At 37.4% G+C, this 13,270-nt stretch overlaps 1 protein-coding gene across 2 annotated transcripts in view; it reads left to right on the top strand.

Annotated features, from left to right (window-relative positions):
• The window catches only part of FNTA (farnesyltransferase, CAAX box, alpha), a 30,328-nt gene extending 17,058 nt beyond the window's left edge, over positions 1–13,270 (top strand). Inside the window, exons 4-9 of one of the 2 annotated variants that reach the window (XM_046648529.1) lie at positions 1,414–1,518; positions 5,817–5,943; positions 7,358–7,506; positions 11,225–11,287; positions 12,177–12,348; positions 12,631–13,270. In XM_046648529.1, coding sequence (XP_046504485.1) covers positions 1,414–1,518; positions 5,817–5,943; positions 7,358–7,506; positions 11,225–11,287; positions 12,177–12,348; positions 12,631–12,753 — 739 coding nt within the window. In that variant the 3' untranslated portion in view covers positions 12,754–13,270. The remainder of the gene's footprint in view (positions 1–1,413; positions 1,519–5,816; positions 5,944–7,357; positions 7,507–11,224; positions 11,288–12,176; positions 12,349–12,630) is intronic. The other variant, XM_046648530.1, reaches the window with a different exon arrangement.

Here is a 13,270-nt window from a genome sequence, read left to right as displayed (position 1 = left end):
ATAAACTTATTTAATCTACCATCTACCATATATAACTGAACTTCTTAGTAGCATATTCCATCATTTTATGCAGTTTCTTAACTTTTAAGAAATTTCTGACTGTACGTAGCACAAAGCAACTTAGAATGCATTTTAGAATTTCCTAAGTTTATTTGCTGGTTTTTCGGTAGTGTTTTTTTTTTGCTTTTGTTTTTTGTTTTGGTGAGGAAGATTGGCCCTGAGCTAACATCCATTTCCAATCTTCCTGTTTTTGGGGAAGGTTGTCACTGAGTAACATCTGTGGCAGTCTTCCTCTGTTTTCTGTGTGGGATGCCACCTCACCAAGGCTTGATGAGTGGTGTGTAAGTCTGTGCCCGGGGTCGAAACACGCAAATCCCAGGCCGCTGAACTGGAGTGAGCGAACTTAACCACTATGCCACGGGGCTGGCCCCCATTTGGTGTTTTTTTAAAAGCAGTACATCTGAAATCATTACCCATATAAACCAAGCTGCTTGTTTATGTACCTGTGCAATGAAGTCTAATTTTCTTTAAACTAATAATAATAGGAGAGAAATACTGTTATTTCTTCTATTTAGCATTTCTTTTTAAAGATAACTTTTAAAGCAGCTGTTTGTCTCATGTTATGTACTGAGTTGGAAGTTTCTGAAATTTTTAAGTAAAAATAGACTAGAACTAATCATGTCTTTAGGGAGAAGTTTTGTTTTTTGTTGGGTTTTTTTTTGATTTTTTAAAATTTTTCCTTTTCTCCCAAAGCTCCCCGGTACATGGTTGTGTATTTTTTCTAGTTGCGGGTCTTTCTAGTTGTGGCACGTGGGACGCTGCCTCAGCATGGCTTGACTAGTGGTGCCATGTCTGCACCCAGGATTCGAACCGGCGAAACCCTGGGCCACTGAAGCGGAGTGCGCAAACTTACCCACTTGGCCACGGGGCCGGCCCCCAGGGAGAAGTTTTTTAATGACTTGACTCCACCTATGAAGAAATAAAGAGAAACTTCTTTCATTTTTAAGTAGCATTTTTGTGATTCTAAAAGTAAAATATTTGATGACGTTTGTACTGGAATTTATTGTCTGAATAATGTATCTAATGAACAAGCTGTAGCATACAGGGAAAGTGCTGTCTTTGGTTCTCGTGTGATAGAACACTGGTAACCAGAGTATTGCCTGGAAATAATAATTAGTTGTTTTTTCTTCTATTTCACGTGTTACCTTTCACTCTTTTTACTTCAAAACACTTGACTCTTCCAATTACTGGATAATTGTATGCGTTTGGACAACCACAAGCAGTTAAATTGCTAACTTATTGGTTATATAGAATACTTACCCCCAAAATGCCTGCGTTGTTGTGTAGCTTCATTTAATACTGTGGCGATTTATGTGGACTAATGAGGCTTTGAATGCTTGATGTTTGCTGTAGGCATTTTCGGAGAGTTCTCTTAAAGTCACTTCAAAAGGATCTGCATGAGGAAATGAACTACATCACTGCAATAATTGAGGAACAGCCCAAAAACTATCAAGTTTGGTAAGATGAAGGAGGAAGGAAATGTGTCACTATGCTAATAGTGCCTGTCAGTGGGGGAACTGTTTCTTTTTGCAGAAGAAGACTGGCTAACATCTGTTGCCAGTCTTCCTCTTTTGTTGCTTGAGGAAGATTTGCCCTGAGCTAACAGGTGTGTCAGTCTTTTTCCACTTTGTGTGTGTGTCGCCACCACAGCATGGCTGACGAGTGCTATAGGTCCCTGCCGGGATCCAAACCTGTGAACCCCGGCTGCCAAAGTGAAGCACACCAAACTTAACCACTGCACCATGGGGCTGGCCCTGGGAATTGTTTCTTTCTTTATAATTTTAGTACTTTGCTCTGGAGCTAATGTTACCTGTCTCAGGGTTGTTAGGAGGATTAAATGAGATAATTTCATGTTTAGTGCTTAAAGTGGTGCCTGACCCCTAGTTAACATTCAAGTGTTTGCTGCTATGATTATTTAAAATGTTGACATTTTATGTATGTAATACTGCTAGAGTCAGAAAAAAATTAGAGAAAAATATCGTAAAAAATGTTTTCTATTCACTGTTATAAAATTACTTCTGGTATTTGATCTTTTATTTGTTTATTAAAAAAATTTTTGTTGATGCTGGGGATACAGAGATGAAACAGATACAGTCTAAAAGGGAAAGGCAAATAGTAAAACCAGGTATTTTACAGTACAGTGTGAAAAGCATAGTTCAGAGTATACTTATTCTAGAAAGTAAGCCTCTTAGCATAGACGAGAGTATGGGGATTGTAGGCGAGGGGAGCAGAACACAATGGGGAAAAAAGAAGTTATGGAACAGGAGGACTGAGAACAAGCAGGAAAGAAACAGCAAAGAGTTTGAACAGTATCCTGCATCTAGTGAGCACCCCATGAATGGAAGCTACTGTGCTGCTGTTAGGGTGGTGGAGGAGGAGGAGATGCTGATGGTTGTGGTTGTCATGGTGGTGCAGTGGAAGGGGCAGCATGATATGCCATCAGGAGCTGTCTCCTCTTTCTGTGCCACACTGCCTGCTCATACTGCAGGAGTGACCACCATTTTATTTTTTCCAGTCTAATGACTGACACACACACCACCTTATCTTTACACCTGAGATTTAAGGATGATTTCTGAGAGGAAAGACCTCTGAGGCAAAGAAAACATCTGAGGAGAGGCACAAAAGAAAGCTTGATGAACTCGGAACTGCATATAATTCTGTGTGATTAGAGTACATTGGGGAGTCATGGGGTGAGATCATAAAGGGCCTTATGAACATTAATAAGAGATGTGGACTTGATCTTAGTGGAGTGGAGAGCTATTGACAAATTTTAATTAAGGCAGTAACTTGATTAGATTTGTGTCTCAGAAGGGTGTGGGATGGACTGGAATAGGTTCATGGTCCTCATAGGCCATTGCAGTGGTGTAGGTTTGAAGAGAGTTGTCGGGGGTATGGGAGAGAGAAATTTGAGAGAGTTTTTGGAGACAGAAGCTTCAGGTTCTGAAGTTTAATTTGTTGAGGGACTGACAGAGAAGAATGATGTCTATATATTTGGTTGACCACTGAGTGAATGATGGTGCTAACCACTTGAGGAATTTGGGAGGTGTAAAGCAGCTCATTTCTGGGGAAGAAGGATGGATTCAGTATTGGACAAGTGGAGTTTGATGTGCTTATGGGAAACCTATGTATGGCTGTCCAATAAGTGGTTGAAGAAGGCTCATCTGGAGATAAGGATGCTCAGGGAGAATTAGAGGAGAAGGCTGAGGATAGAACGCTGGTGAGCATGATCATTTAAGAGGCAGAGAAGTGTTCCAGGGCGACTGAGGAAGGAAACCAAAAGTTAGTGTTGCTACAGAATTCAAAAGAGAGAGTTTTAAGAAGAAAGGAATGAATGACAATATCAGCCACTGCCGGGAGGTCGAGGAAAGTAAGGAATAAAAGATGACCAGTGCATTTGTTAAGGAGGTGAGTCTTAGTGATCTGGGCATGAGCAGCCCTCCCACCAGAGGGTGGGTGGATGACGAGGTGGGCAGGAGAGAAGTGGTTGGGAGAGGAAAGAAGTCACACGGCAGTGGGTTGAATCATAAATAGAAGAAGCAGCTTGGCTGTGGAGAAAAGAAGACATCGCAAGTAGCCAGTCAAGCTATGGTTTTCATTTTTGTTTTCCCAAGGTGGTAAAGACTTCCTGGTGAGGGGAGAGTATTAACAGAAGGAGAGAAGGTGAGAATTCTGGAGGAAAGGGGGAATAAATTAATGGAGGGTAGATTGGAGTTGGGAGCGGAGCCAGCGCATAGGTTAGCCTTAGAAGAAAGCACAGCTTTGTCCCAAATGTTGATAAATGTGGAGTGCGAACTGCTATCTGGCCCATTTGGCTAATAATAATCTGCATAATGAAGTAGTATCATTGAGGAGTCTGTAACCATATGTAGATATTTGATTTTCAAAGAATTTGAACATAATAGCCCTAGCAGTGAATAACTGAACATTATTTGGCAAAGAATGGAGTGGTGGCTGTTGCAGATTTCCATTTGTAGGATTTTGGTTAAACAGCCTCACCACTGTAACCTCTTTGTTTATAGCTGGATTGTTACATTCCTGAGAAACTGCATCATCAAATAGTTGTCCTAGTGAGAAAAGCGATTAGCTGGAGAGTTTGGGACCCTCACTAAGAAGTTATTTACCTTGCGAATTAAGGTGCTTTTGTTTAAGAATCTGTTGCTATAAAATCCAGGCATCACACCTTGTCACCTATTGTTATGAATAACAAAGTACAGAGCCACCCAGAGCAGCTGCTGTTGAAACCCAGCAGTTTTTTAATCGCAGGACATTTATATTGACCACTCTGCTGGTTGCTGGTATAACCAATATAGTACAAATAATGCAGATCCTGTAGCCTACTTAATTGATCACATTGTATTAAATTCTCACTATGAAAACTGCTGTAAGATTAAACTCCAGTATTTAATTAATACTCTTTAAATCATAGAACATCAGAGAGAGCTTCTTAGTATTTTGTTCCAAGAAGTCACCTTGACAAGGATCTAATCAAGTTTTTCCTAAATTAAAGAATTTACAAGGAACTTGGAAAAGTAGATTATTACTAGTGTTAACTAACTTGAAAGATTTCTGAATTAAATTATTTAGAAACCTTTTCCTCTAGGATCTTTCTCTTGGTGTAGTATCTTGCTTTCTTAATATTCTGTAAGATCAGTTTTTTAATTTTCCATACATATAGAACAGATAATTCATTAAGTGTTAAATCCGTTTTCCCCATCACCCCTGTTCACTTTTAGTATAATGCATACTTATGGATTTTTTAAAAAATAACTTTGTTGAGATATAATTCGCATACTGTTTACCCATTTAAAGTGTACAATTCGGTGGTTTTAGTATATTTACAGATAGGTACAATCATCACCACAAGGAATTTTAGAAGATTTTCACTAATAGATTTTTATAAATATTTTAGGTTAAAAAATTAGTTTTTAATTTTTTTTACTTTTTAGATTTTTTTATTTTTCCTTCATCCCTCCAAAGCCCCCCAGTACATAGTTGTATATTTTAGTTGTGAGTCCTTCTAGTTGTGGCATGTGGGACGCCGCCTCAGCATGGCTTGGTGAGTGGTGCTAGGTCCATGCCCAGGGTCCGAACCAGGGAAACCCTGGGCTGCCGAAGCAGAGCACACAAACTTAACCACTCAGTCATGGAGCCGGCCCCAGGTTAAAAAAATTATAAAAATAGAACCCAGTAGAAAACTCTTAGAGGTATTTTCCTAGTACAGAAACTCCTCTTTTGACAAACCTGCAACTTGACATAGCTACTTGCCAGAATAGAAGTGAATTTCGTCAACTGGTGGAATGAACACTGGCTCGTATGGTGGCATTTTGGACTTCAGGAAAACTGACAGCCTATTTTTAACCAGAGGAGCTTCTATACTTGATAAAATAGCATCACATTTCCTGTGGTCTCATTATGCTCTGGGAGTGTTTCACAATTCTTTGACAGAATTTTGTGCTTGTCAGAAGATTACTGTGCTTCCAGATTTAGCTTGAGATAACCCTTCTTTAAGCCCCAAGTGTGTGATTTCTTTTTACACACAAATCACTGTTTTACGTTACTCAACTCTTAGTGTTGTGAAATGTTTTCTCTTAGTGTTTCTTTTGTGTTACCTTTTCTCTCCAGGAGAGTCCTGAGAATTAGAGGTGAATTTCTGTTTGAGTGCCCCTCCACATCCCCTAGTGTAACTCATGCAGCTGATACTTTAGTTCTCGGGTAAATTCACACAAAACTTGTCTCCCTTCTTCTCCTGGCTTTAGGCACCATAGGCGAGTATTAGTGGAATGGCTAAAAGACCCATCTCAGGAGCTCGAGTTTATTGCTGATATTCTTAATCAGGATGCAAAGAATTATCATGCCTGGCAACATCGACAATGGGTTATTCAGGTATCACCTTTCTTGTTACAATGTGTTTTGGATTTTTATTTTTTAACTGAATTAAATTAAAGTTACTATTAAATTGTAAATATACTTCTGAACCAAAACACACATGTAGATCATTGCACACAATATGTAATGATGAAGCTTTATTAAGATAATTAAAACTTGACATCCTTCATGTTGGTTAACCTTTAAAATCTCTTGGGATATGTTGATGAGTAGCTTCATGTTAAAGAAGAATAATAGTAATTTTAAAATATTTTTTAGATTGAATTTGCATCACATATTTGCTAGCAAATTGAATAGAAAACATAGTTGTAATTTTTTAATGTAGCTGTGTTATTTTTATTAACAGGGCATAGTATAAACTAAGGTCTTTGCATATATGAACTTCAGAATGTGAGTTTATAGTAACTTATGGTTTTATTTCTGTCCACTTGTGAAAATTTTATGCTAAATCCTGAATAGAACAGAATAGTTCTTACTCCCACTCTGGGCATTTTATTTATTCTAGCAAACAATTCCAGTGTTGTTTCCTCTGAACTTTTTTCCAGTAATTGCTACTTTGTCCACTATTCATTATACGAAGAACATTTCGTCAAAATTTTTTTACTTAAAATTTAAACTTTCCTAAATTTGATTAAAAGGATACATTTTCAAAAAGTATTCAGTATTTTTGTTTTTATTAGCTTTTACATTTTTGCTATTATTGAATAAGGAATATAACTCCATTAGCTTTTTCATAGTTATCATCCCCAATTTTGCAATGTTTCTAAGTTTCAACCATTTTACTCCTTTTCAAATTGTCTTTATTGGTTCTCTTCTCCCCATAAATTTTTTTTATTAAAACAGCTTTATAATATAATCATTTATATCTAAATACATGTATTTTAATGTAATTTTATCATATATGTGCATTTTTGAATATGTCCCTTTAATATTGTGTATTAATATCAAATCACATAAAATTAATATACTATACTATAGTTAATCATTTTATTTACTGACGTTTTTCCCCCTTGAATTTTCACCCATAAACAGTGCATAAGCATTTAGTTAGATATACTTTTTTTTGCTTTTGATTTAGCTTTAGAGTAGTTCTTCGGTCAAGTAATATAAACATGCCTCTTGGTATCTAAATTGCTCTCAGGAAGACAGTACTGAATTACAGGCCATTTTGGCTTCAGACTCTCACTTTCTGATTTTTTTCCTTCCTCATCTCCATTCCCTTGTCTTTGATGACTTTTCTTCCCCCTCCATTTCCTTGACATGCACCTATCACTTTCCTCCAAGTATATGATGACTCCCACGTCTTCAGTTGTGCCTACTTAGCTTTGCTGAAGTTTGACTTATTTATTTTTATTGTTTATAAATAATAGGACATTTCTAATTGGATATTTTATTTTTCGTTTTCTCATAGGAATTTAAACTTTGGGATAATGAGCTGCAGTATGTAGACCAACTTCTTAAAGAGGATGTGAGAAATAACTCTGTCTGGAACCAAAGATACTTCGTAATTTCTAACACAACTGGCTACGATGATCGTGCTGTGTTGGAGAGAGAAGTCCAGTTAGTAATCTCTTCACTTAGTAACTCATTAAAATATTTGTGTGCCTACCACGTCTCAGGGACTGGGGATACAGCAAAGATAAGACTGCCCCCACTCATACCCTCATGGAACGCATAGGATAGAATACTTGGATGAAACCTTTAGTGACAGATTTACAAATAATATAGTATACTTCTTTGTAGTGTCTTAAGTTTCTTGAAATATTGTTGCTAATACAGATTGAGAAGATATCAGATTTCTTAGTGTCTAACAAGCTTTATTTTAAAACTGTCTCATTAAATTCTGTTGCGTTTTAGATAATAGTGCCCAGATGCCATGTTACTCTAGTGCAGGGTTTGGACCAAGTAAGTCTTGGTTGTAGGGGGCTGTCCTGTTCCTTGCAGATGTTTAGCAGCATTCCTGGCCTTTATGCCCTATATATCAGTAGTAAGCCCCTGCCCCGAGTTGTGACAAAAAGAAATGTCCCCAGACATTGCCAGGTGTCTCCTGGGAGGCAAAATTATCCCCAGTTGAAAACTACTGCTCTAGCATACAAATAGAAAAAGTTGTTATAAGAGCTAGAAGTTTCTGAATTGGCATGAATGTCTGTGTTATATTGATAAACATTAACAGCCACCTCCTTTTTGACTTTGTTTTATCTCAGTGTCTGTTTTAAATTTGAACGTGTTTATTGCTTTTATAGCCTGATGAGACCATAGTCATAATTTTAATTACAAAAGTTGCTTTAACACCTGCTGGGCAGAGCTGATTTTTATGGCATGTCTGTCTTTCATCTCCTTTGCCCTTACTTCTGCTTGGATGAGGGCAGCTAGCTTTTCTTTTATCTGTTCGATATAGAGTTCTGGTGATTTAAATTAAAAAAAGAAAGTCTACAATCCAGTATCCTGCATTAACTCAGCTCCAGGCTTCTTTCTGGAGTAGCCACGTGCCCCGCAAGCACACCTTATGCTTTCTTTCCACTGCTCTGCTCTCCAAAGCTGTACTGTCCAATATGGTAGCCATTAGCCACATACAGCTACTTAAATTCAAAGTAATTAAAATGACATTAAATTAAAAATTCAGTTCCTCAGTTGCACTAGTCACATCTCAGGGGTTCAGTACCCACATGTGGCTAGTGGCTACCGTATTGGACAGCACAGATAAAGAATATTTCTATCATCTTAGGAAGTTCTACTTGAGTAGTATTGATCTAAAGAATAACATTGGACTTTATTTTTTTAAAGATTGGCACCTGAGCTAACATCTGTTGCCAATCTTCTTTTTCTTCTTCTTCTTTTACTTCTTGTCCCCAGAGCCCCCTGGTACATAGTTGTATATCCTAGTTGTGAGTGCCTCTGGTTGTGCTATGTGCGACACTGCCTCAGCATGACCTGACGAGCAGTGCCATGTCCATGCCCGGGATCCAAACTGGTGAAACCCTGGGCCACTGAAGCGGAGCACATGAACTTAACCACTTGGCCATGGGGCCAGCCCCAACAGTGGACTTTTTAAAATAATTTTATTATTCTTAATCTTAACCTAAGTACTGGGGCTTAAGTAGAGAAAATTCAGACTCGTCATCCAGCACTCCATTTTTTACTTTCTTTTTTCTTTAAGAGTTGGTATTCTGTTTTGAGGATTAGAAAAAAAGTACTCTGAAGGAAAACAAAGTATCCTTTAGAGGGTTCAGGAGCTTTCTTGTCAAAAGGTAGAATGCTTCAGGTTATTCTACCTTGAATTAACCGGTTACTAACTAGGGATTTCAAATATTACACACTCCTTATTTACTGTAGCATACTTCACTAGGTTAGTAATAATAAGATATTTGAAAATTGAATACGAAGAGTTTGGAAAATACAGACTTCTCTCATAGCCTTCAAAGGCATATCACTGGCTTTCTGTTACCAAATAGAAACAGAAGTAATTAGCCAAGAATCCAAAGGAGTTTTCCATATTAAGGTTTATCATACCCTTAAGATAGGTAAAAGAAATATTTAAAATGCTACGTGTAGCTATAGTTATCTAGAATTTAGTTTAATTTTTCTTAATTCGAAGAATATAGATGTAGCTGATTATTTTCTGTAGTTTTTATTTTTATTATAAAAAGTAATTCACTCTAGCTGTGGAGGAAATTGTACTAAACTATATAAGTAAAACCTCAGAATCTCTCATTCTCTCTCTTTCCCATATCCCGTTCTTTAGAGTGAGTTGCAATTAATGAGAGTCTTATAAATATATTTGCAAACATTTATGCACAGAAATGTAAACAATCATATTATACACATTGGGGCTCACTTAATATATCATGGCCATGTTTCCAGATGAGTACATAGTCTACTAGCACTATTAATAGGAGTTACCATTTATCAAGCATTTACTGTATGCTGAGAATTCTTATTTAATTCTCCTAACAACACTGAGATGCTTGATGAAGACCTTGAGGTTCAGAGTGGTTCTGTAATGTGCCTGAGCGCACACAGATAATAACTAATGGGGCTAGGATTTGAAGCCAGGCAGTCTGACCTCAAAGTCCATTTTTCAGTTATTAAAATAGGTAATGATTTAGTGCACATGCATGTAAATAAAATGTTTTAGCTATTGTCAAAATGAAATTACAAGAACTAGTTAAGACCTGCAAGGACCTGGTTACAAATAACTGAAAACATTAGGTCATGTAAAAGTAGTTGGAAAAACCTTTTCATAATGCTGAATGAGTTTATTATTATTCTCTGTGGAAAAAAATGCTGTTGTAACAGCCCTGCAACAAAACCAAGATCACTAAACTTTAGTCAGTGCCTTACTCATTTGAGTAAGTATATGAAGCACAATTCTGTAACTGCCTTGGAATTTGTTGTTACTGGATCTAAATTGTATTTAATAATCTGGTTAAGGGGAAGAGAAAGGTGGGGAGTGTCCATTTGCCTGGGAATCACATAGTGTACTGGTGACCTTTTGGAATCTAAGAAATATATGTTTGTGTTGGTTTCTTATTTTTATTCTTTGCCTACATAATTTCCATGTTGTCTGTTTTTTATTTTAGCTCCTAAAGTTGTGTAGTTCTTTTTCAGTGACTAAGGATTTGTCTGACATTAGTAGATCTTAGACTTTTTTCTCAAGATTTACCAATAAAAGGAAAATCTCCTTGTTTTAGTTGACATTTCCTTCAGAGGGAAAGCCTAAATTAAAGGAAGCCTCCCACGTTAGTTTCTTTTCGTATTGTTTTTTTGTTTTGTTTTGTTTTTGTTTGCTTGTTTTTCTCCTGCTTTTTTCCTTCCCAAATCCCCCCAGTACATAGTTGTATATTTTAGCTGTGGGTCCTTCTAGTTATGGCATGTGGGAGGCCGCCTCAGCATGGCCTGATGAGCGGTGCCATGTCAACGCCCAGGATCTGAACCGGTGAAACCCTGGGCTGCTGAAGTGGAGGGCATGAACTTAACCATTCGGCCACGGGGCCGGTCCCTCTTTTCGTATTGTGAATTGAGCTTTCGTGTTAGTTAAATGTCTTTCCCCGGAATTGGTTACAAATATATAGCCGGGAGGAAGTGTGTAAGAACTGACAGGTGCAGATTGGAGGAATTCACTAATTTAGGAATGAGCTAAAGAGTTACCAGCATCCACTAAGACAGATAAGTGAAAGCTCGTATGCAAACTGTGCCATAATCTTATTAAAGCTTTTCCAATTATTGCACTGCTCTTTTAAGTTTATACACATATTTATTTGTGGTCTTTTTCTTACAGGTACACTCTGGAAATGATCAAACTAGTACCACATAATGAAAGTGCATGGAACTATTTGAAAGGGTAAGCAGTTGTTTTTGCTTGTTTTAGATAAAAAACAACCTGCTAAAATGATGCATCACAGATTGTGTTCCGTAATCAGATTCTAAAAGGATACTAAAGAATGTATCATTTTTCTAGATCTAAGAGCAGAAGCTAACAGTGTCTTGGTATCACCCAAGAAGAGTGCCATCTACTCTTCTCTTCCCCTCACAAGCACAAACCAGCACAGTTTTTAGAATAATCCATGAGTAAACAATAATACGATATTAATTGTATTTATGAATCTTGTGGTCTTTCTGTCAAAGAACGGAATACACATACTCAGTTTCTGTTCAGCTCAGGAGCACAGTAAGACAAGACAGACTGTTTACAGATTGCATAGCCAACCTTTCTGTTTTCATTTCTAGAGATATCCTGTTACAAGTCTCACTCCCTCAGTCGACAAGGTTTCACTTGCCTGGCCACTGACATAACCAGGCTCCTTGTTGAACTTAGAGATCTCTAAGGAAGCTAGGCCCAAGGAGCACAAAGTATGGAGTCACATTAGAGATGTGTTCATGATTGGGACCCATAATTATCTGGAGAGCTAAAGGAATAAGGAACTATGTCAAGAGAATCTTTCCTGAGTTTTTTTCCCTTCACTTTAATTTTAAGAAGATAGTTTATTTTCTGCTTTAATTTTGTGTGTTGTAGTTTGAGTTATAAACTTTGGTATTCTTTATAACTAATTTTGCTCAGCTCTTAATTATCCATGATAAAGCTCACATATAATTTAGAAATTTCATTTAGTTTCAACTTCCTTCATTCAAAATAAGTCTCCTTTTCTTGCTTATGCTACAGGGGTCGTTTTCTCTTGATCTTTCTACTTTTTTTTCCTTCGTTCTCAAAATTGAGAGTAATTTTTTCTTAGGATTTTGCAGGATCCTGGTCTTTCCAAATATCCCAATCTGTTAAATCAATTACTTGATTTACAACCAAGTCACAGTTCCCCTTACCTAATTGCCTTTCTTGTGGATATCTATGAAGACATGCTAGAAAACCAATGCGACAACAAGGAGGACATTCTTAATAAAGCATTAGAGGTAAGCTGGTGGGACTCCTTGCTTATCTTTTCAGTATCTCAAAGTGGGGTCTGCCCAGTGCCACTAATATTCATGCCCCTTTTCAACATCATTACTCAGAATTCAATGCAAGGCATGTTCTGCTGTTTAGGGCAACACCCATGACACTGGTGAACATGGTATGTGACTGGTGGTGTATCTCATTTGAACGTGATCTGCGTTGAACTATATTGGCTCAAAAGCATTTGCCCTAGAGATTGACTTATACATTTTCTTTAATGAATTTTTGTTTTTTGTTTTCAGTTATGTGAAATCCTAGCTAAAGAAAAGGACACTATAAGAAAGGAATATTGGAGATACATTGGAAGATCCCTTCAAAGCAAACACAGCACAGAAAGTGACCCACCAACAAATGTACAGCAATAACACCATCTAGAAGAACTTGATGGAACGCTTTTATTTTTTTAAGAGACTCTAATGCAGGAGTTTAAAACTAGAGCGAGCATTCCCTTTGCCTGTGGTGTAAAATGTGCATCGTGCAGGTACTGCTTTTTAACAAGAACTAGGTGTGATGCTGCTTGGGTGCTGCTGCTATTCAGACTAGCTCTAAGTAATGTGATTGTTTCCTAAAGCAAAGTAATTCGGGGGGTGGGAGAAGAAACAGAAAGTCCCATAAAGGAACTTTTGTAGTCTTACCAACATTTACTCTAATCCCTTAGCATCAGCTCCTCCCTAAATGATATATGCGTCAGGATTTGCAGCATTAATGATTACAGGTCACTTGTATGTAATGGATATGAGGTAACTTAGTTTCGGTTCAGGAAGCAGGGAATGCAGTTGTTACATTAGAGCTGCTGTGCCATGCTCACAGTATCTTGCTATCACTGTAACCAACTAATGCCAAAAGAATGGTTTTGTAATAAAATATAGATGTATCCTAAAA

The sequence above is a fragment of the Equus quagga genome, chromosome 22 (genome assembly GCF_021613505.1).
Source record: "Equus quagga isolate Etosha38 chromosome 22, UCLA_HA_Equagga_1.0, whole genome shotgun sequence".
In the NCBI taxonomy this organism is placed as follows: domain Eukaryota; kingdom Metazoa; phylum Chordata; class Mammalia; order Perissodactyla; family Equidae; genus Equus; species Equus quagga.
The sequence above is the reverse complement of the archived record's forward strand: the minus strand, read 5'-3'. Positions and strand labels throughout refer to the sequence as shown.